This window comes from Dermacentor variabilis, chromosome 3 (genome assembly GCF_050947875.1).
Source record: "Dermacentor variabilis isolate Ectoservices chromosome 3, ASM5094787v1, whole genome shotgun sequence".
Taxonomy (NCBI): Eukaryota; Metazoa; Arthropoda; class Arachnida; order Ixodida; family Ixodidae; genus Dermacentor; species Dermacentor variabilis.
The window spans coordinates 213,820,482-213,843,616 of NC_134570.1; the positions used below are offsets into that span (position 1 = coordinate 213,820,482).

Below are 23,135 nucleotides of genomic sequence, written 5' to 3' on the forward strand. Positions count from 1 at the left end.
TTTTTCACCTCTTTCTTTTCACAAGAAAGAAACACACACCACACCACGAGCGCAGACTGCCAACTGTTTAATTTTGGAAAGCAAGCAACATACATATATTTCATTCGGGAACCTGTGCACGTGTCCACATTGTCACACTCACATGTGCCGATAAACATAAAAACGCAAATGATTGTTTGCTGGGTAACAGTGTATCCAAAATTGCGACAAGCAATCACCAATATAACCATGAGCCATTCTTACAGCATCATCAAAGAAGGGAGATAACATTAAAAATAAACAGAGAGAGACCGCAAGTATGTGAAGGAAAAGGATATGACACTTAAAGGGAAGCTGAAACGGTTTTCAATTTCCATGAATTGCTGGGATTGGGAAGAACACACCTAATAATTTACGGTTCCGAAATTTTTTTCTTCGTTTTGTTAATATAAGGGCCGGAAATCGCTTTCTAAATCACCCCCGCGGACACACCCCCATCGCTTCCCGGAGCGCCGGGTGAGGTGGTTGCCAGAGGAGAGAACCGGTGAGAGTGACGTCATTCGCGGGGACCGAGCTGCCGGACCGGCGTGCTGGCATGCCTCTTTCCGTCCAGTGCTTTACTGAACGACGCTACAAGAGATCTGCCGCCGCCACCACTCACATTTGTTTTCTTTTGCAATTTTCATAAACTGTTCTTTCCTTCTGTGCTGCGTGAGTGCCTACAGCCAAGGGCGCCCAACATGCCCTCGTTCTGTGCAGCATTCGGCTGCGCGAACACAGGCGGGCGAGACGATGTGGTGTTTCACAGGTTCCCGAAGGACAAATAGCTTGCAGTGCAGTGGGTCCGTGCGGTGAGGAGAGATAAGTTTGTGCCGACGAAATCAACTGTGCTGTGCTCGGACCATTTCCATGATAGCCGGATAGCCTTACAACAAATGCGGAAACGCATTGTTGCTACCGTTGCTATACTCCGTTTCATACATCAGGTGCAATGCTGTGGAGGCTTGAGATACTTCTTGCAGTGGCTGCGTTCGCACTTAGAAAAAGTTTGGTGTTTCTTGACCCGATTTTTTAGAAAATTTTCCATATATAAGCTCAGTTCTGAATGAAAAAAAAAGAATTTACCCATAGAAACAATCCGTGTACTTATACGGCTGCTAACACGTTCTTTTAAATCAATTTTCTTTTCGGCATTTTTTAATTGCAGCCCGTCGCACAGCTTCACGTGCATGCTCGCGCGAGCAAACGCTGCTGGCACGCTGCAAAGCATAGACGGAAACGCGTGCAGTAATAAATTTTGGTGACCGGACTTCGTGCGTAGCTTCCACAGCGTTGCACCTGAGGTATGGAGTATAGGCTTGCCTAGTGACGTTTGACGTACGGTTGCAGTTATCGTGTTTACCACAAAACGTTGCGAAAACTGCCTAATATCTTTATGTCAACACTAGCATGGAGCACGCATACCGATTCTTGATCCAGCCACGATCGCAAAGTCGTCGAACCATAGTATGAATATTGCACATATAATACCTCTGGCCATCTCTGGATGTGTATGATAAGCAACTTCCATTACTGTACCTCGCAGCACTGCATGTGTGCGCTTTGAAACGCGGCACTTATGTTCGCGATCGTGTATCAACACTTAAAAAACCACGGGACTTTAGGCAAGCAGCGGCAAGGTGCTTGACATCGCGGAATTGCACCTGTGTTTACAGTCTAATGAGAATTTAGTGCTTCAGCATTCTTCCAGCAGCAAGTTCTCAGTGACACTTTAGCGCATTTTTTCTCCCGTCATTGGAACGTGCAGCTACATGGAAAAAAAAAAAACATGCGTACCAGCTAAGATTTACAACGCGCGAGAAGGTGCACACATTGCTCTCGCTGTTGGCACACTCAACATCGCCGTTGCCGCCATCGTTTTCCGTATCGGCTGTCGGTTCGAACATGTACGGCGAAAATACAAGCTGACCGAGACAGCGAGAACGTTCATAATGCTTACAACTCAGCTATGAAGCCAGAACAGAACAGCGTGCTACGCTCTGAAACGGCAGCGCCGACCGGCGACTGCCGCGAATGACGTCACAGCGGCCCCGACCAATCACGGGCAACAGCGGCGTCCGCACGATGCCCTGAGGCGCTGGTGCGTGTTTTCTTGAAAAAACAGCCGCTTGCGTTTATTCCGCCCTTTTTGAACCAGATATTCGTGTTCAGGGGACTCAAAACTGCAGAATGCCGCAGAGAACTCATTTTTTTTCGAAAAGTGTTTCACCTTCCCTTTAACAAATAACCAGTGTAAAGGTTAAGGATGAGGGCAGAAAATCGTTTCAAGAAACCAAAAAAGGCACACACGAAAACGGTGAATATCACACCAATCAACATACGTGGAAATGACATCATGAAAGCATGAGGCTCAAAATATGGCTTAATGAAAACAACCATGGAAACTGGGGGTGACGACGACTATGGAATAGCAAAAACTATTGAAAAAACTAACGCCCAGTGGCATTCACAGCACAAAACACCTACAACAAACAAAACCAAAAGAAAAAAAGGAAGAGAACTAGACCGCCAAAAGGGATTTTTCTAAAATGCAAATTTACCTAAGCATTTCTGCAAAAATTGGCTTCTTTTGTGCACATAATGTTGCTCAAGAAGTCTGGTGACTCATCGGCTTTTGTGAGGACCCAATTCGAGAAATCTAGACGATTCTGCAGGTCCCTATCTTCTAAGCATTGGTGCAGGTTAACGTAGTATGGGTGAAAGGCCATCATTTAGAATCCTCCAAACTGAGGACTTGGATTGGTACCTGGGCAGCCATGTCCAACGCCAGCATGAGGGTTTGAGGCCATAAATGCTAGAAAATCCATGCGTAGGCTAGGACTCAAAGATGGAGTCCTCGGCCGCTGTTTCTTGAAGCTGCCGAATGGTCTCAGGTTTTCATAATTTCTGATGATAGTCAATGCAGTTGGTCTCCCACACTTCCATGACTGATATATATATTTGCAGCCTTCCTCTTGTTGCCATTTGCAGATTGCAAGGCAAGAATGATTTTTACCTTTTGCTTATTAGAGAAAGACACGACGACTGGGACGAAACAAAACGCACCTTTAAACCTTTGCACTGACATCAATTCGCTTTCGTTGTGAGAGGTTTTGTGGCAAAAAACAAAAAAACCATCCATGCACTTTATCTCACTAAGACAACAGCTATCACAGCTTATTTCCAACTAACACCAAATGCGACGTGTTACTTCAGCTGGGGCGCGGCAGGTAAGGCACTAGCTCGATCACAGTGTTTTTTTTTCTTTATTTCCTTTACTTTGTTCTGGATAACTCGGAGGGAGCCTGTTCGAGGGTGCTGCTTTATGATCCGAATGGAAGCGCAGTCACGTGGTATTGTACATATTTCGCGACGTTTATTTATCACTTGGAAAAAAAATTTGTATGCAGTTAGTACGTCGCTGAAAATACCGCAGTTAGATGACCCTTGGCTGTGCCTTCAGATGCCTCATTGATACTTTGGTAATTAGGATAGTATGTCTCGAGTTAGATAACTAATTACAATGACCTAGTTAAATCTCAATAACGAAAAAATTACTGGCAACTACTCCACTGTACTGTAAAAAACAATGTTCACTAGGTTTTTTTCTAGTAACGGATTGCTCTTTTTTTTAAATCTTGGTGCATGATTGTTAATTGGGACACCCTCCATATATTTATGATCTTTGCATGCAACTGACGATGTTTCCATCCCTAATAAATGTTGTAAATTATTAGATTTTTTTTTTTTTTTCGTGAGTCATTAGCATTGCTTACTGGAAAGAGAAGCAATACTGAGACAAGCAACATTCACGTGCATTTCACATGCAATTGATAAAAGACTCTGCCGAAGGGTTCACTTAAGTCTGTAGTTTTCTTTCCATGGTCAGAGAAGCATGCAAAACAATTTGAAGCGTCATAAACATTCTCTAGGCACTACCCATACCTTTAGAAATATTTTTGCTTGGTGCACACTGCATACACTGTGGCTGCAAACCTTTGTTTAAAAAGACTAGAGTGATGGCCAAACATTCTAAACAAGTGACAAGGGAAAGTGTAGAGACGTTTGAAATTGACAGAAATACAGATTGCATGAGCCGCCCATCTGTCGTGTTATCAGAGAGGGAAATACTGTTCTTGTCACGGTAGCGGTGGCTTGTTATGCTCTTAGGCGATTTGTGATGCTGTGGTGACTCTACACTCCCTTTCCGTCTTTTATTGTACGGTGCTATTTGTACTGTGACCAAGTACAATAAAGCATCAGTTGTATAGTAGCACTGTGTCCTGTGGGCCTTCTCTCTTGTGCGATTTTTTGCACTAAAAGCTATTAGTATTAAGTGTGTTACACCTCTCTTCGACCCTTTAGCATTTTCTGTCATCATTTGTTTGTTTTTTATTTATTTATTTCTCACCTTTTAGAATGACGAAAGACATTCAATATGTGATTATTTATAATTCATTTCTGCGCCTGCATTCAAGCTAAAAGATTTTTATGTTTGGACACGTGGGCTTTTTATCTATGTTGTAGAAATTTTTTAGAAGTTTAGGCCGATAATTTGCTGGCACAAATAAATTGAGATGACTAATTGAAAACACTTCCCTTTTCAAGTGTTCTTGATGTAGTCTTTGCGGTGGTAAGAGAAAATGAAATGTGTGGATTGCAGGGCATTGCAGTATGGGTCCTTTGGGAGCCTGATCGGCCGCCTGGTCTTCGAGTGCCTCCGCCAGGAAGGTGAGGCGTGTTTTGAGTGCCGCTCTGATGATGCAGGGAAAATGTGTGCATGGTACAGCAGCCTCTTAAACCTGTTCAGCGACAGAAAGCTGGGTCCAAACCAAGTCTAGGCATCGTAACCAATATGGCTGCATTGTTAGAGGGAATACTGTGTATATCCTCTATAGCTCCCTGTCAGAAAAAGATGTTGCCAGCTTGCGTCCAGTCGGTTCTGCTGCCCATTTCAACAGAAAGCCTGTGAGAGGACCCGGTGTGCTACAGTGTCAGGTTCTCACCGGATCTGACTGGCCTCACAGGACTGCTACAGCCGCTGTGTAGTAGCAAGTGCAATGGTTAGCCACCTAAAGCGAGCACATGAATCAGCAAAAGCCCTGTTCAGTAAAAGCTTGTGACACGTTAGATTATATAAGATGAGAAAACAGAAGGCAGGAACAGGATTATCTTCACACGTGAGCTCTACAAATGTCCTGCTACTTGCAGCAGTAGCTGGTAAGGGTCCTTTTGCCTCTCGATATTTCTCTTTGTGTAATGCTTTCAAAGCTGTCATCATTATCATCATGGCCACAGTTGTCTAGGGAGCCAACTGTGTATCAGCAGCAAAGAAGCTACTTTCGGACCTTAGAAATGCTACATTTTATTCTCAAGAGGCTCCTGTGGTTTGAGTCAATTTCGGAATGTGTGCTTGTTTTATGTGGCATTTGTGTATCTTGGTTGGAAAAAGCACTGTGCTTCTCTGAGTATGCCTGGCTCTAAGCTTTTGTTCGCAATCCCAAACTTGTTGTGCTACAGGTGCATAGCTGCAGTGTTGAACACTTCTTTTTGTGAAAGATCCACGGGGCATCATAAATAATGGTGTCTACGACTGTGAATAAGGAAAAGCCTTTGTCTTGCCTTGTTTCTAGATACAGAAAATAAAATCATGAATGCTTACAATGGTACAGTACTGACACTTCAGAAAATTAGGCCAATTTGTCTGCAATGTGCAAAAATATTATCACCACGTACCCATCGCAATTTTCAATATTTTATTTCCTTTCTTGACATTTGCTGTTCTAAAAGCGAAAAAATAGCAATGAGTCTTGTCCACTGTGTCGCTCAGTACTGAGAAACATCAACCGTGCAGGGTGACTCGGTGCCTGTCTGTATATCCGCAATAAACGGGGCACTCGTCTTGTAGGCTAGCATTACCTTGCACTATGCAGACCTGACAAAAACTTTTTGAAATATTTTCGGAGAATTATATTGCAGCTAAGGGTTAAATAAGAAAAACTGTATATGCTTATATCACAGAGTTATGCAAGTATTAAATAGCATATAATAGTGAACATGCAAATATGATGACGTGACTGAACAAACACAGTGCTCGTGTATTCTTAAAATGGCGATTAAGGGGCATGAAGAGCAAGCGCGCGACATAAACTCCATTTTGCAAGCACATTCTGAGCACTCGGGCTGCGATATCATCATGCAGGCTTCGTGGTGGTGTCGGTGACGTGGCTTCTGAGACTGCATTAGTTCAGAGGCCACGTTAATGAATTCACTGGGTGGGAGGCTATCTGCTAGTAGCGAAGGAGACGACGGCAGCAAGAAGAGTGACTTCGAGTCACAGTGCCTTTAACCTCGGACAGTCCCCAACAGCTGGGTCACATGGCTGTGATGCGCTCTCCTGTCGGGGCTAGTCAAACGAGAAGCCGCATAAGCTTTGCGGACAGTCCGGGACTTCATAATCGAAGAGGCCCATTGAGTGCTGTGAAAAGGTAAACGGGAGTCATAGAAGGCCGCTTTATATCCAGTCTTGCACTATAGGCGGTTACGTTATAAGTGGTCCGAGATTAGTTGAGAAACCGACAGCTGCAATATTTTTTTTACGTTGCACTTTCTTGCACCGTGTCCCACCTGTGCAATTCTATGTGCAGCCGCTTCCTTTCCTTTACTCATAGCCAGCTTACTCTGCTTTTAAAATACATTGAATAAATTATTCATATAAAATTTTTTATTGCAATGTGGCACTACCTTCATTAACAGCTTTTCATCTCATCGTGGTTTTGTCTAGCCTCTTGCTTTTCTTGATGTACTGCTCATGTATTTGTGAGTACTTGGGTATGTGAATCACATATCCAGGGTATGTGATTGCAGATGAGAGCCTGTTCCGCAACAATATGACACGTGCCAGTCTGCGAGAGAAGTTGCACTGCCTGGCCCACAGGTATCCTGCCTTGGACAGAACTTTGCCGGTAAGCATTAACATCTCGTGGAGCTGCACATGTTCCTGCTGGCCCTAAGATTGTGAGCCAAAATTTCTTTAGACCTCCATTTAATCAAGTTTTTGTATCAATTTCTTAGTGGTTTTGCGGCTCACGTAATTTCTTTGTCTTCATATAATGGATCTCTTCCTAAGCATGCAGTGCAAAAAATCGTCGCCACTGTCATTGCACTGTGTGATGCATTTCATTCTTTCCTGGTATTTCGTTGGCTTTTGTGTATAATTGACTGCGAAGGCCACAATCGACTTCATTCTTCGAACTAGGCACAGGACGCATTCATGGGCTGGTCAGCAGAAAAGAAATGTGCACGTGGAACAAGTATTGTGGCCGTGTTTTGCAATGGCCAAAGGGGGAAAGAAAACTCGGGTGTAACTCTTTCCCCAACGAGAGAAAAATGTCCGTTTTTTTGTAGGTTACACTAGATTTTCTTTTTTCTGAAGCAACTACAGCACTCAAAATTTTGTGCAATACATACGTGATAGCAAAGCAGAATGAATCCACTTTTCAAGCATACAACTTTTATTAACAAGATTTGTGTAAAAAAAAATATAACTCGCCAAAGACAAGATTGTAATAAATTTGTTAAATGTACAAAATGTTTTGCAGTGTCATAGCAAAAGATTTGAGGAGGATATCTGCAAGGAAATCAAAACTTTTCCTTGAAAACTACTTGCCCTACACCTGTTTAACAGGAAGCCCTACAGTTGAGCATGCCATACACCAAAGCAGCTCCTCCATGTGAAACATAGGGGCACACTGCAAGTCTTGCAGTAAATGAAGGTGGCAATGTGGGCTGTTGTTGGTTGTTCACCATGAAACAAGTGAGTTGTAGCATCAACAGGGAACTAGGATATGAGAAGGCATAAAAGTATACCAGTAAAGTGGAAAGTTGGGCTAGTTGGTGAGTAATGATCATACATTGCTGGTGAAGCAGCGCGCTGACACGGACACGGTGAAGACACACAAGAGCGAGTGTCGTCTTTTCTTGTGTGTCTTCACTGTGTCCACGTCACTGCACTGCGTCACCAGCAAGGTATGATGATAAAAGAATACACACACGTACCATCATGCGCTACGTATATGTACTTTTCTTCTTGTGTCCTAATTCCTTGTTCAAACTATGACTCACTCACTTCTTGCAGTGAACTCTTGTTTACTGCTGCGTTTTTGCTGTGATAACATTTCTTTTAGTTTCAGTATGTCCCCATGTTAGCTGGCTAGAGCTGAACGGCTTCAGTTGATGGAGGAGCACAAACAAGCAGTGCATCCTCAATTTCCAGGTTGATTTCTGTCATTGTTTCTCTCAGAATCAAAGAAAGATAAAAAGGCAGTGTCCTCTGACTAATAATCACAATTTTTGGCCAAAATCCTGTTTCCATATTATAGCAGTTTCAGGTTTCTGTACTATCTGAGAATGTGCCAAAAAAATTTTATCTCATCAGTGCATTAAAAATGCTCAAAATAGTGCTTTTTCACAAGCCGGTGACTCCGCATATGCGATAATAGTGTTTTAGTGTGTCCAGTATTCAGTTAAAATGCATGTGGACTGGGCCTTTTACCGGATGAGCGGAGGCACAAACCTGAGTGGCCTGCACGGGGCAGAAACCTCGTTGCATATAACTCAGATCAGACCAACACAGTGCTAATGTAGCATTAACCAAGTGTATTCTACTTTGCTGCTGGTGTAAGTTTTAGGCAGCAACACGATTAAGCCGCTGCCAAAAATATACACCAGCAGCAATTGAGCTACCTATATATATATATATATATATAGGTGCCGTAAATTTCTCTTAGCACTCATTCTCCTCAAACAGAAGCTGCGCTTTCGGAGACCTTGTTTGGTTTTCCTATGCGCTGGTAATATGATCAATATGATCACTCCGCAATTTTTTCCAGGCAGTGCTTGTCACGGGCAAAAGTCAGGTTACTTGACAACGTAACAGTGCCTCGGAAAAAAAGAAAGCTTGCAGCTATAGCCGCAGAAAAATACCAATTTGAAGAATGCCCAACATATGCTGCAGGATAATTTTAGTTACTATCGATGCAATTTGAACAAGATGACACACTTCAGAACTCTTGGAATCTTTTTTCTTAGTTTGTGTTTTTTCACAAAAGTTTGTGGTTGCAAAAACGATTATTCTTGTATAAGAAAAGGAATATTTATTGGTAGGGCGCTTAATGGGGTAGAATTTTGTGCAGAATGCAACTTTCAGATTTTCAGATTCCACAATTTTTTATGAGAATTGAAATTTTGGCTGCAATGTGGAGGTTAAATTTTTGGTGAAGCCAACAATGCAATCTTTTTCAATAAAAACTGCAGAAATAGAACAAAACTACTGCACAGTGGCATTTTTGGCCTTTCTAATAATATATTATGCACAAGAATACTAAATGCTTTCTCATTTTAGAACGATAGTTTTCAGACCAACCACACTCACTACAGCATCTTAAAATTAGTAATTCTTTCAAGAATTCTTCTAGAATAATAAAATTTGGCACCTGGACTTATAATGTTGTCCTGGAAAGATCCTCCAATTTTTATCAAAATCAAACTAGTACAAGATCTCACTTTTGTGGGCCATGTTCCCCCTTAAGCTGTTTCATTGTTCCAAAGGAAATCAGTCGATTTGGTAGATAGCTTTTGAATACGCTACTAAGCGCCTGTCTTCAAGCAGCAGCATGCGCGGTATGAATTGAAGACCACACTTTTATTGTTTATCAAATTTCTAATCCGACAGTGTGCTGCTTTAATAAGCCCGCAAACATTGGCATATGCTCTGTTGTGTGCACTGCTTTGATTCCAGTAAATTCAACTGCTATTTTTCCTTCCTCGTCGTGCAGAGTTTTTTACATGGGCTATGAGCACACAGCTGGTGTCAGCTCAACCACAGAACATAGGGGAGGGATTTCACATCTCACATTCTTAACACAGCCTGTGCAGATGGAATTATTCCTTAGTAGGAATGTATTCATTTCACACCCAGCCAAAAATCCAGGCAAGCATCCTTCTGTCCTTGTCTCTGTCGTCTGCAATCAAAAGCACCACGTGTGAAGAATTAATTTTTTGAGAAGATGCCTCATTGAAAGAGAGAAGAGTAATTGGGACATTTGCCCAAGAGGAGGAAAATGGGGAAGGAAGGTTGAAATGAACAAGTTTGTTGGTACTTTACACTGGAAGTGAGATGCCTTGACCACTCGGCTTGCTTTCCCCCTGCACATACTAAGTGTGTGCACTTGGTATAGCTTGAACTGGTCGCAGTAACTCAGAAATATGGTTACAATCGAAAAATCTACTTTCAAAATGGAAATGAAAATTGTTATGACCTAAACTGTCAACATTAATGAGAAAGAAAGACGAATGTCAAGTTGGCACTGTGTTTTCCGTATCGCTTTCTCAGTTTCAGTTTATTCTTCAATCAAAAAAACAATAAGTAAATAACAAATAGTACGCAGACGAGTGTCCCAAAGTCAATGACTGCAACGGGACCCTCTTGAAAGAGCAATGAAAAATCAATGGCACCAAGTGTATGGCTCAGCCTGCTATCCATTTGTAACTCCCAGCATTGTGCGGTCTCCACTCCACAGCTGCAAGCAAACCATTGTGCATAGTGCCATCATATTACTCGTAACCGTTCTGTGGTGCATTGTGGGATGCTACTGCTGCCGTGTGTGTGTGTGTGTGTGGACGGCTGATGTGTGGCAGTGCATACTCACGGGAGGGTAACCCAACTGTGTTTGCTCTCTCCCACACCACTTGCAAACAGAGTGACACAGCCACTGGTGAGTTCTGAGAGCAGTTGGGGCACTGCTGTTGCATGCACTTAGTCCCCCCTTGCACCCATTGGGCTTCTCAGGCATGCACATGTGCAAGGAGTGCTCTTGCGAGGCATCTACACTAGACACATGTTGAGTGCATGCATGTTAGTGGGCATTTTTAAATCTGTACTACACATTCACAAGTGCCTGAACCACTTAGCCGTTGTGTTAAATGAAGAAATCTCTTAGCCGAAATGCTTAGTTTGTTATTGCTGATTGATTGCGTTATTTTTGTGACAAAATATAAGTATTACAGGCTAAAATATAATTGACTATATTCGGGTAAAACTTTAGAAGGCAGCGGCATTTGCCCTCAAAGGCGAATGCACACCAGCTTCCACCAACCAGTAGGCTCTAGACTGGCGTCATGAGCCGGACAACCGGTGACCCCGCCAACGGAGAACATAGCAGCTCGCGCTTCAGTCTGGGCCGAGTCACGTCAGACGGACTATTTCTTCAGTTGCAGAGGCAATTGGCTGCCACGTTTCGGTCATCTGGGCGAGGCCTCTCCTTCCTTAGGTGGTACCCGACTATAGTGTGACAGTTTAAAGTTGCTAACCAAAGTTTACTTTGGATATGATATGAAGTAACCAGCTCCCTGTTGGTAATTGGCAAACAAAAGCATAAGGCAAGTATACACACTGATTGTTCACAGTTACACGTAGGCATGGCTTCTAACAATACCCTTTAACTCTTTCGTTACCACACCTATTCAAATCGATCAATACTTTAAATCACCGATTTTGACATGTTGGAGCCATTTCTTATCCACTTAAGGACATCCAGTAGTTAGTACAGGCACTGCACTTTCAGAATCAGTTTACATTTTCGCGCTCCGGCAACGTTGTGATTTTTTACGGACTTTTTGCGAACTAATGTGCGTATGTTGTAGCAAAAAGAGGCTTGGCCGTCACCTTCTGCTGCGCTCGAGAAAAAAGCATGCCGCTCACGATTATGCTGCACTAGCAACAAAATTTTGTAATCAAAGGGCACTGCCGGTGTCACTGCGCAGTTATCGAAAGTCGCTCCCGTGGCATCATCCCATGCGGCTGCGCCGCGAGAAAACCATTGTGGTTGAAACTATGCTGCACCCGTACTTCAATTTAGTGATGAGGACTCACGTTATGATTCCGAAGATGACAGCAAAGCAGATTCAAGCTCTGACGGCAACTATGTTTTGATTCAGCATGGGACATTCGCAGCTGTTCACCGCCTTGGGTGGTCTCCTCTGTTGTGCGCTCTTATCTGCCGATCTTTTTGCACAACCTGAGAGCTCTACTGATTATCTTCAGGGTGCACACTTCGCTTGGTTATGATGTGCTGCCATCGGCAGCAAAGAAACTTCTGTTCGTGCCAAGAAGGCTGCCCATAGCACATCAGCGCAAGACAGTTTACAACCTCGTGGGATTTCCTTCTACTCTTCTCCTCTGCAGAAGTGATAAAGACAATCTGCAAAAATGCAAACAGATATGCTTGGATGCATAATCTTGTAGTTGCTCATGTACGCTGAAAGCGATCGGTCCTGGAAGAGGTGCATGACTCTAGACGAACTCGTGAAGTACGTTCCTTGGACTTCTCATTGGACCATCCTCAGAAGATGCCGAAAAGGCAGAAACTGCAAACTGTCTTATGAGGACCACAAAGTTGAACAAAAACCAGTCGTCTTGTGGGAAAAGTGCGAAGTGCATCTATGCTTCACAAAATCCAGGAACTGCTTCACCGCATGGCATGAGCAACGAACTGGTCTTAGTTTCTATTTTGTATACGAAGAACAGCAGTGTATGAGCATTCATTTTTTCAGACACTATTCCTGGGTTATTTATCTTTGAAATGTATATTCTGAAGTTCCTTTGACATTAATGTTTTTGTGGATATCATGTTATCAGGTTTGTGTTGTTTGATATATTCTGTTTTGTTTTTCGGTTTTGTGTTCTTTGTGCAACACAAGTTCACCAATATTAAGGCATCACGCTGTTCTTGGGCACCTTAAGAAAATAAATAAAATGTTTTCATTGTTGTTTTTACCAGCTAGCAGCAAAACTGGCGCTTTCTAGAATTTTTATATGTTACATAATAAATTTTTTTGTCTGGCAACATATTTTTTTGAAAAGAGCACTTCATTATGCACAATATGCCATGCTGCAGTGTGTGCTGGAATATTATTTGTAGAGGTAAATAATTTTTTTCCGAGACCTATGGAAAACAACCATTTTCCCGCGGTAACGAAAGAGTTAAGAAGCCTTGGCAGTGTGATGTACATGGCAGTGCTCTGATGTAGTGTGTACACCACCCATTGTGTAGTCACAGCCTCACCATCCCTCAGATATTTTCACTGCACCGTCTTGCCACTGGAGGGCAACACGCTGGTAGGCCTGCTCATCACCTTTCTTCATCATTTTGCATTTGATGTTCGGGAAGCATGTCCTTTGTATTTATTCCTTCAGTGCCATAGACATCTGTGCACTGTTGAAAGACAAGATCAACAAGCTCCAGGGAAATATGAACATTGTCTATAATCAGACAGTAACCCTTACAAGCTAAGGTGCGAGCAGGTTCATGGCAACCTTGTTGACAATCAAGCCTGCAGATTTTCAGTTGTGCTCGGATTAGTCCCTTTTCCAGTGTGAATTAACGCATTCTACATGCACCGTGACAACACCTAGCAGAGCATTCAAAAATTTCAGGAGAACTTTTGCTCTCTTCTGTAGAATGCTCTCTACCCATCCCAGCCTGCTTTTAACGAGCATGGGACTCTCACCTATGAAAACATCTCTCTCTGGTTTGTGTGCAGAGCATTAGTTCTCCAGTAGACAACTCAAACATGGCCATACATTTATAGCTTCAGCTGAACACTATCACTGATATTGTTGATGCTCTTGCATTATCCACCAAAAGTGGGGTACACTCATCAGCAGCTCAAATGTGCTGTCATGCATTGCCTCTCCAAAAATCAATTTAAACAAGAGCCCATTTCTTAACTAGTACTGATCTTGTCGTGGCTTGTAAACAATTCCTTGCAGAATAATCAGTGCAGAGAATGTGTCTATTCCTTTGCCACAGGCACCCACTTTTTAAGATGGGAATGCTCGCTGGGATGGCTGCTTTTCAGCTTCTCAGCAACGTTCCGATTCATTGTTCCTTCGATGATCAATAAAACAAGCTCATCCCTGGAAAAACACTGAATATATGTTGCAGCAGTTTGACGGGCAAAACAGTGGCAATCGCTATAAAAGGAAAACAAGGATTTCGGGGGAATGCTGTCAATCTTTGTACATGTACTGGCAACGTTGTTGTCCAATCTTCCTCATTTTCTCATTTCAAAGTTGTTGCCGCTATGTTGGCTTCCTGAAACAATGTACAACTCAGTGTCTGAACCATCGCCATCGGAAAAAGCTGACGATAACAGAGAATTTTTTTTTTTTTTCAAAGGCAGGCAGGCAGGCCAGCAATGCAAGTATTGCCTGCTGTAGACACCATTTTTAAAAGCTCATGTTTTCATACAAAAACAAGTGCTCCACACATTACAAGAAGAAGAAATGACCAATTATCTGCTGCCATCTTTTAAATGAGCATGTCTCGTCCAAAACACTCAAACTACACTCATCCTGAATGCTTTGGGGAAGGCTCAGCATGGACAAGCAAATCTTGTAAATGGTTAAGGTTCAAAAGGGCCCTAAGACACAGCAGCTATCTGGTGATACAAGACACCATGGGCAGACACTCCTAGATGGATACTCAATTATTGGCATATGCGTTACTTCTTAACACCAGAAAATGTGCACTTGCTGGTGTTGGCTATATTCAGTTCTACTATATTAGCAGACAACCTGGGCAGACAAGACAGAACGCTTTTAAAGTGGAGGTGAAGAACATGGAAGTGACACAAACCTGTGGGACATCCAAGGTCCACACTGAAAGTAATGAACAATAGCTCTTCTGACAATATTGTGCTGCATCATGTTAAGGGAAACATTGTCTTTTACTTTTCATACTTTTGTTAATTTTCCCACATTTCTCTGCATACATTTTCAATAACAATCAGCAAGCTTGAAAATACCCCTCTGGTAGAACTTCATCCCAGCATTGTATAGGTGCACTGTTGCATGGATTGCCTGCAGTGTCTCGCATCGTTCGCCTTGAATTTGAGACAGGTGCGAAAGCACATTCCTTCTCATCCTATTGTTCTCTCCTCTGTTAAGCGAGAAGTTTAAGCTGCAAGATCATTTTTCTTGCATGTAGCTTATTGCGCAATGAGCAACAGAACTTGTGTAGTATTTCAACATGTGAATTCATGTCTGTTTTCCAGCCACAGTCACTGCCTAAACTGCACTGTACCCTATTTCAAACATTTTTGCCATATCCTCTAGTGTTGTACTCCCATATTCTTCGGTGAGTGTATCAACAGCTGCCTTGTTGACTTCAGTCATGGCTGTCAGAGGGTGACCACTTCGAGGCTCATCTTCAGTGCTCGTCTGGTTATATTTAAAATGCCTGACCTCCACACACTGTATTAGCTTATTCATGCATCGCCACACCCAAGCTGAAGCCTCTTATAAATTTCTGTGGCTGAAATTTGCTCTCTCACCACGTATTCTATTCGTGCATGTTCACAAAACAAGGTATCGTATGTTGTCATTTCATTTAATGTACTGGTGGCTAGATTATGTAACCTGTTGATGTCAAATGGCCGTCCATATATGCAGGAAAGATGAGAGCACATGCCACCAAGCAACCATTCTTGTGTGCTTTGTGATTTGTGTGCAAAAATTAATTGGTCATTACTTTCAGCACGACCCTCGTACGTGCTTGCAGCACCATGGATGGTCATGCAGCATGAAATATACAGGACAAGCATGGTTTACCATCTAGTTTACTACAGCACAAGCAGATAGTACATAGCAGCAACAACACTGGCAGCAATGATCAAAGGAGACATTCATCAACTTCGACTGAAACAGCTGAATTTGTTGTTTTGGAAAGCAGTAGAAAGGATGTTCACACAGTTGTTGAATGCAGAAGTCGCTTGAGTTCACCACACAAACTAAGTGGCTGGAAAGTCTAGCATCACAGCTAACATACATTCATAGTAAGGTTCGTTACCGCACAACACAAGACACAGCCAAAAAAAGGAATAAAACTATGACCTGGCACTTCTTCTTCCTTCTTCTGTCCTTGTCTTGTGTTGTGCTGTAATGAATCTTACTATGAATCCCAACCAACTGGCCCAACTTGCCGTCTTGATGAAGCTAACATTCATGTTTTATTTAGTAAACTGAGCAAAACTGCCAGAGAGTCTGCCTTTGCGAAAAGCCATGCTGTGTGCTTTGTCATGTGCAGGACAGGATACACATATCTATGTCTACGTGTATGTGGCCAGACTGGGCCTCAATGACAGGTACCATGTGCAGATGCAGGCTTTGGCGGAATCTGGCCATCTTGCAAAACACTGTAAATATTTGAGAACACAACAGCTGCACTCATGTGGTTGCGAAGCAAAAATTTGAAAAAATTTTAATACATGGAGAGGTGGAAGAAGACGATTATCAACGCACATGTACGAGTACGTTGGCTCCCATTTCTACAAATGTTTTGGATCGGATTTTTTGCCTCAAGCCACAAGAATTATGCATCCATCGATGCAGTTTGCTCCAAGGAACAAGCGGCTACCAAAATCTTGCCGGTGGCTGGATTTTTTGGACTTTCCCGATACTTCTTCCACCAAAACGCCACATTGGCACGCAGCTACGCCTAACGTGCCAAACCATACGAGGCAGTCGCGCGGGCAGCGAGCCTAGGCCCAATGTGTCGTCAAGCTACAAAATGGCCTCCAATACCTCAATTGTAGAAGGCATGAAAATCAATCCGGAGGAAGTGGAGTGCTCAGGCTGGATCAAAGTTGTGAGCAAGAAGAAGAAACTTGCCAAGCGGTGTGATCCTAATGTGCCAACATCAGCGAAAAGAAGCGGTAATGGCGGCACCCGCACTGCTGCTCCACAGAATGTATTGAGACGAGTCGAAGCTTTCAGAAGCGCGAACCTTTCTAGGGATCACTTTAAGACCATTATACAGCCTCGTGGAGAGTTGGATGTTAAGAAGCAGACCTTATTATCTTCAAGCATGCACACGCCAAGGTGGCTTCCCTAACAGTGGAGCCAGTGTTCAACGGCACATTGTGCACGAAATACGTTCCAGAACATTTTCGTGGTTGCCACGACATTCGAGGCGAACATGCACGCCTACGCCAAGGTTCAACAGATCTGTATGGGCACTATCATCATAAAAGTGGTGGCCTACGTGGCTGTGTCAGACGACACATGTAAAGGAGTGATCCGCAGAATCAACCTGGATATCAGTGATGCTGAACTGACAGAGATGATCGTCAACTCGAGAAACCCCAGTGCTCTGGGGGTTCGAAAAGACAAGAACACACCAACAGTGATCATCTCCTTCGACGAACACAAGGTCCCCCCAAAACGTCGTGTAAGATGGTGTTCGCTACCCCTGTTCCTTGTATCGCAGGCAAGTAGACATTTGTTATGCGTACGAAAAATTGGGCCACTGGGCTGACATTTGCCCTAAGGGCGAAGATCAGAAAAAATGCTGCAGATGTGGCATGCTCACACCATCAGAGGATCATCAGTGTGATCCCAAGTGCGCCATCTGTGGTGAATGGTAGACCATAAGTGCAAACAGTGCTTCCAGGTACCATACATCGTGTGCCAAAGACAGCAGCGCCGCAGGCACGCACGGCACGTGCAGGTGGCAGCAGGACCATGTGGCTCCAACACAGCTAGCGGCGAAGAAGCAATGGCAGAAGAGAAACCATTCTCCTCCCACCGCCACAACATATCGGCATCGAGAGGGTGCTCCCGCTTCCGTTCCAGAGGGCGCCTTGGCAGCAGATCGCGCTCTCACTCCAGAGGGCGTAACAATAGCAGCAGACGCTCCAATTTGAGAGGACAATCAGGCTCCAGGGTTCGAATCCAGGAACCAATGTCCTGGGCGGACAAGGCCAGGATGAACATCCCAAGCAGCAAAACAGTAAAATAGGGCGCCTCACCGGAGCATAAAAGCGAGCAATCTGAGCTTTTAATGCTTAAAAAAGAAAATGCAGAGCTTAAAGAGGCACTACAAACGCTGAGGTCTGAGTTCGAGCTCTTCTCCGTAACTCGCGTGAACCCCGCGAAGTAGCCTTACCCATCACGGTTCAAGCAGAAGGGTCAAATAAGCGCAACGCCATACCCCCCCCCGCCACCATGGAAAGAGAGCCCATGCAAACCGACAAGTCCGCCACTCAGGACCCTAAGCCAGAGCCAAACATACTCTGACGGTGGTTGAGGAATCGCTCACGCAGGTGAGAAAGGCCTTAGCCATTCAATCACTATCAAGCACTATCGAGCATATGGACGGGAACATCTCCTATCTAACACGTAGAGTTGGCATCCTTCAGTCTAAAATGAAAATTATACTCTAGCAAAATCAAGACCATCACCACTGGCACCATTGCAAAAGCCAAGAAAGTACAGCAGAATCCAGATAACATGAGTTCCCTGCAGGCTATGCTAGTTCAATAGAAATTAAAATGGTGGGACAAACCGGAAACATGATTATCTGGCAGTGGAATTACGCCAGCTTTTTAAGGCGCAAGGCTGCTCTATTGCAGCTCATCAAAGAGCAAGCGTTAATGTTGCACATCCTACTCTTGGAAGAAGCACTTAGTGAGAAGGTAAACTTATTGGGCTATCGTTCGGTTAGCCAAAAAGGAGAAAATGGTAGATGTATCGCCACATTCATCAGGAAAGACCTCTTCTCAGGAGCACGAAGTCAAAATTTGTAACTCTGATAAGAAATCCGGTGTCGAGGCACAGTTAATTGAAATCATCCCCCATGGAAATATCCGATATAGCATTTTCATCCTCAACTTTTACAGCTCTCCTTCAGCTTATAAGCATTATCTCCGCTCACTACTAGATAGTGTCGCAACCACCACGAAATCGCAGCCCTTAATCGTAGCAGGAGATTTCAACGCTCCCCTCCCGGCTTGGGGTTATGTAACACAAACAAAGAAAGGGGCCAACCTAGTTGCAGCGAGTACAGACCTAAACCTAATGCTAGTCTCAGTCCCACATTTCCCTGCGAGGCTGTGAAACTTGGTTGCCAGAGACATGACGCCTGATCTCAGCTTCACTAGAAATGCGGTGGCCAAGTGGTCCAACTTAAAAAAGAACTTGGGGAGCGACCACTACATAATAGAACTCAGGATAGAAATAATAGCACCTCCCCCCCAAAACCTATAAATACACAGACTGGGACCTCTTTGGGAAAATAAGAGGTGAAGATGAGGTAGTGTACGACACCTTCAGTGAACTGCTTGTACAGATCCAGAAGGATGTCGAAAAGGCCATGAAGGAAATAGTTACAGATTTTGATGCCCAGGGATAGACGCAAGGTTAGCGCACCTTCTGGAAGCCAAACGCTGTTCTTGAGAGATGGAAAAGGCAAAGACTCAATCGCGGGCTATGGAAAAAAATCGCGGAGCTCAATAAACAAATTGAGGAGCAGTGCTCCGAACTTAATAAACAGCAATAGAGGGACGCCTGCTCAGCAGCAGATGAAAAAATGTGCAAAGGAGGCAAATGGACCTCTTCAAACATCTCTTAGATAATGGGCAATCCAAATGTAATCAGAGACTAGTCATAGACCAATTAATTAATAAGGAAAAAAATTTAAGGCAAGTCAGAAGCCTTCATATTTCAGAAACTAGCCAACAAACACCTTCCACGTGGCCAAAGCCCAGGTTCTCCCTCCCCCCTCAGTATGAGGGCCCACCTGCCCCAGAGCTGGACGCCCCCTTCTCGGAAGCTGAGATCAGGGAAGTGCTGCACAATCTAAACGAAAGGTCTGCCCCAGGCCCCGACGGAGTTACAAACCGGCTCTTGAGAAATTTGAACGACAAAGCCATTCAAGCCTTAGTGAAGGAGATAAATGGGGTATGGGAGGAGGGCATTGTACCAGAGAGTTGGAAGAAGGCCACAGGGGTCGTAATCCCTAAGCCAGGTAAATAACCTCCGTCCTATCTCTCTTACTTCTTGCATTAGCAAAGTAGCGAAACATGCAGTGCATAACAAGATATCGAGACATATAGAGCGGAACGGACTATTCCCGTATAATATGGTTGGTCTCAGGCCCTTGCTTGCAACGCAGGATGTCATGCTCCTGCTCAAAACACAAATAATCGACTCTCAAAGCAAAGATGTAAAAGGGGTCCTCGCACTGGATCTATCCAAGGCCTTCGATACTATTACACATGACTATATCCTTAAGGAGATATCGGCCTTGAACTTAAGAGTTAAATTTGTCTCCTTCATTGCATCCTTCCTCAAGAGCAGGACGGTGGCCGTAAAGTTCAGGCAATCAGTCTCGGAATATTTCACACTCGGAAGAAGGGGTACTCCCCAAGGGGCAGTTATCTGACCCCCTTCTGTTTAATATAGCAATGCGCAAGTTGTCGGAAAGCCTTGAAGCAATTCCTTATGTAGGTCATGCATTACATTGAAACAGGCAGAGATATAAGGTTAAATGGGACTGTGTTTACTCTGCAGAAGATATGGCCGGTACAACCAGTATGACCGAACATTCGGTTCACCCCACTACGTCGTCTCTTTCGTCCTGTTGGTGATCGTCGTCCTTGTCCCTCTCATGGCACCATGACAATATGCTGACATTACAATCTGGTGTCCCGGAGGATAGGAGGTGACGGTCAAACAAGCTCTACAGGAGGCCCTGGATGTTACAGAGCCTTTCTTGGAAGGTACAGGACTGACACTCTCACCTGTAAAATCTGAACTCCTGCTGTACAGATAGGCTAGACGAGGTGCTAGGGGACTCGCCCCACTCGATCAGGTGCCCATTAGCGTTCGTACCAGAGATGGGCACACCGTCCCTAGCATAGACTCTATCAATCCTAGGGCCTTCAATAGACTCAAAGGGCTGTAATGCTAAGACTATGGCCTATCTCACCACGAAAATGGAGAACATTCTTAGATTAATAATGAGAATGTCTAACAAGAAAGGCGGCATAAGCGAGGATATGCTCTTTAGGGCTCACCATGCTTTCCTCATGAGCAATGTCATTTACATAGTCGCAGCCCTCAATTGGACCAAAACGGGAAGAGATAAATTAGACAAACTCATGCGCAAAAGTGTCAAAAGGGTGCCTGGCGTGCCGATCATGGCTATCTCTGAGAAGCTGATGGCATTGGGAGTACACAACATAACTTCGGAGTTAATAGAAGCATAAAAATAAGCACAAATTATTAGATTATCGAACTCCAAATCAGGCAGAAGACTGCTGGATGCAGCAGGCCTCCATCCTAGCTTCAATCAGGGAGATACCACGCAACTTAATATTCAAACAAGGAATTCCTTTATTGTAGACCTTTTTCCAAGAAATGTCCACCCCCAACACCATAAAGGTCGAAGGTTAGCGAGGGCTAGAGCTTTCTTAGAGAACATATCCGAAACAGAGACCTTTGTTGACGTGGCGCAACACGCCAGTGCCAAGTTTTTCATAGCAGTAGTCAAAGACAGGGGAGAACTCCTCTCGGCAGGCTCGCTGAAAACCTCCTCGGTCGACGTGGTGGAACAGGCTGCTATAGCTCTCGCATTACTTGGCACAAAATGCACTACGGTGTACACGGACTCCCGAGCAGCCGTTAGAGCGTTTGTATCGGGATTGATAGCCAAAGAGCAGCCAGGATTCTGAACAGCAAACCCCCCTCTGACATTATTCATCACATAGTCTGGTTCTCAGCTCACATGGGACCAGACATATTACTGGGTCACCTCAACCCCAATGAGATAGCCCACAACCGTGCACGAGGTTTCATATGCCGCGATGGGGTGGTGTCTCGCGTGAGTTCAAGAGAGCTCATCCACAGTGATCCTCTAGTTACTTTTCACAATATCACATCTCATTACAGAGGGAATAGGCAGAGTTTTCCCTTCCTCCATCATAAGCTCAACAGGCCACAAGCTGGCACACTCCGCATGCTCCAGACGGTGTCCTACCCCTCTAGGAGCTTTCTGAACATGCTTCGCCTGGACATTGATCCGCTCTGCTCAGATTGTGGCACTGAATTTTGCTCATTAAGTCACATGCTCTGGCAGTGCCTTGTGTTACAGGACTTTAACCTAGAAGAAGACTGGATCAAGGCCATCACAGACACGAAACAAGACATCCAGCTCCTGGCTGTCCAGAGGGCCCGTGAACGAGCAGAGAGGCATGGCCTCTCTGTTCCGACATGGGTCTAGCCAACAGCTGGGTAGGGACCTACCTAGCAGTCCCCCTGCCTGGCTCCTTAGGACCCCAATAAAGTTGTTTACTGCTACTACTACTACTACTACTACATGGTTGAAGCCTTATGCATTAATAACGAACATGGTAATAGTGTAAAGGCTGCTTAGTCAGAGACTGCTCAGTTGGTTTTTTTCTCTTGATCATTGCTTCCAGCACAATTGTCGCAATGACATGCTTGTTTGTGTTTTTACAAACTAGTTGAATGCCCATCCTGTGCATTTCATCCTAGTTTTTCGCTTCTGGCACTGTGATTGTCTCATATGCAAGTCAAACAAACCAGCTTTCTGCCTCAACTAAGGTAGCATGAAAAGGCAGTTTGCCTTCAAATGTGAGCATAAGGCATTCATTAAATCCTCTTACGCTGCCCGAGTGGCAGCCCACCATTTCCAGGGCACTTGCATGAAATTAGTTTTGTGCCACTACTTTAGCGGCACTGCAAATCAACTTAAAGTATTACTGCATCATTACAGCAATGTGTGTCATTGTGATTCTTCGCAGGTCAATGGTGCTCTGGTTGCTCCTGAGGCACTAGCCGACCTTGCCGGCGTCACAGCTGCCTTCAGGGTAAGATGCTCTGCGCCCTCGCTGAAGCAGTTCCTTTGCATGAGGACTTCGTGTGCCAGGCTAGGCTCCTCACACCTTCTGTACCAAGCAACATTATTCCTGAATTATACTTTGTGAAATCCTTTTGGACCAGCCGGTTATTCGAGGTTTGGCAAGATTTTGAACAATTTTTACTGTGCCTTTGGACAATTTACTCAACCACTTTGAGAACTAAACCTACCACTTGGCTTAACCAACCAATGCCCTGTAGATGCTCCATCCAGTAGCAGTGGAACACACATAATAGTGGTGCCTTTTATGAACATGGAGAGTAATTGCCTTGACACATGCACACTCTACCAGTTTGGCACTTTCGTTTCATCCTTCTGCCTTGGCAGAGGTGT

The 23,135-nt window shown here is 44.2% G+C and overlaps 1 protein-coding gene across 1 annotated transcript in view; it reads left to right on the plus strand.

The window, feature by feature from the left end:
• LOC142575015 (endothelin-converting enzyme 2-like) overlaps nucleotides 1-23,135 on the plus strand; it is a 211,005-nt gene that overhangs the window by 162,203 nt on the left and 25,667 nt on the right. Inside the window, exons 14-16 of the mRNA XM_075683991.1 lie at nucleotides 4,682-4,749; nucleotides 6,886-6,983; nucleotides 22,687-22,752. Coding sequence (XP_075540106.1) covers nucleotides 4,682-4,749; nucleotides 6,886-6,983; nucleotides 22,687-22,752 — 232 coding nt within the window. The remainder of the gene's footprint in view (nucleotides 1-4,681; nucleotides 4,750-6,885; nucleotides 6,984-22,686; nucleotides 22,753-23,135) is intronic.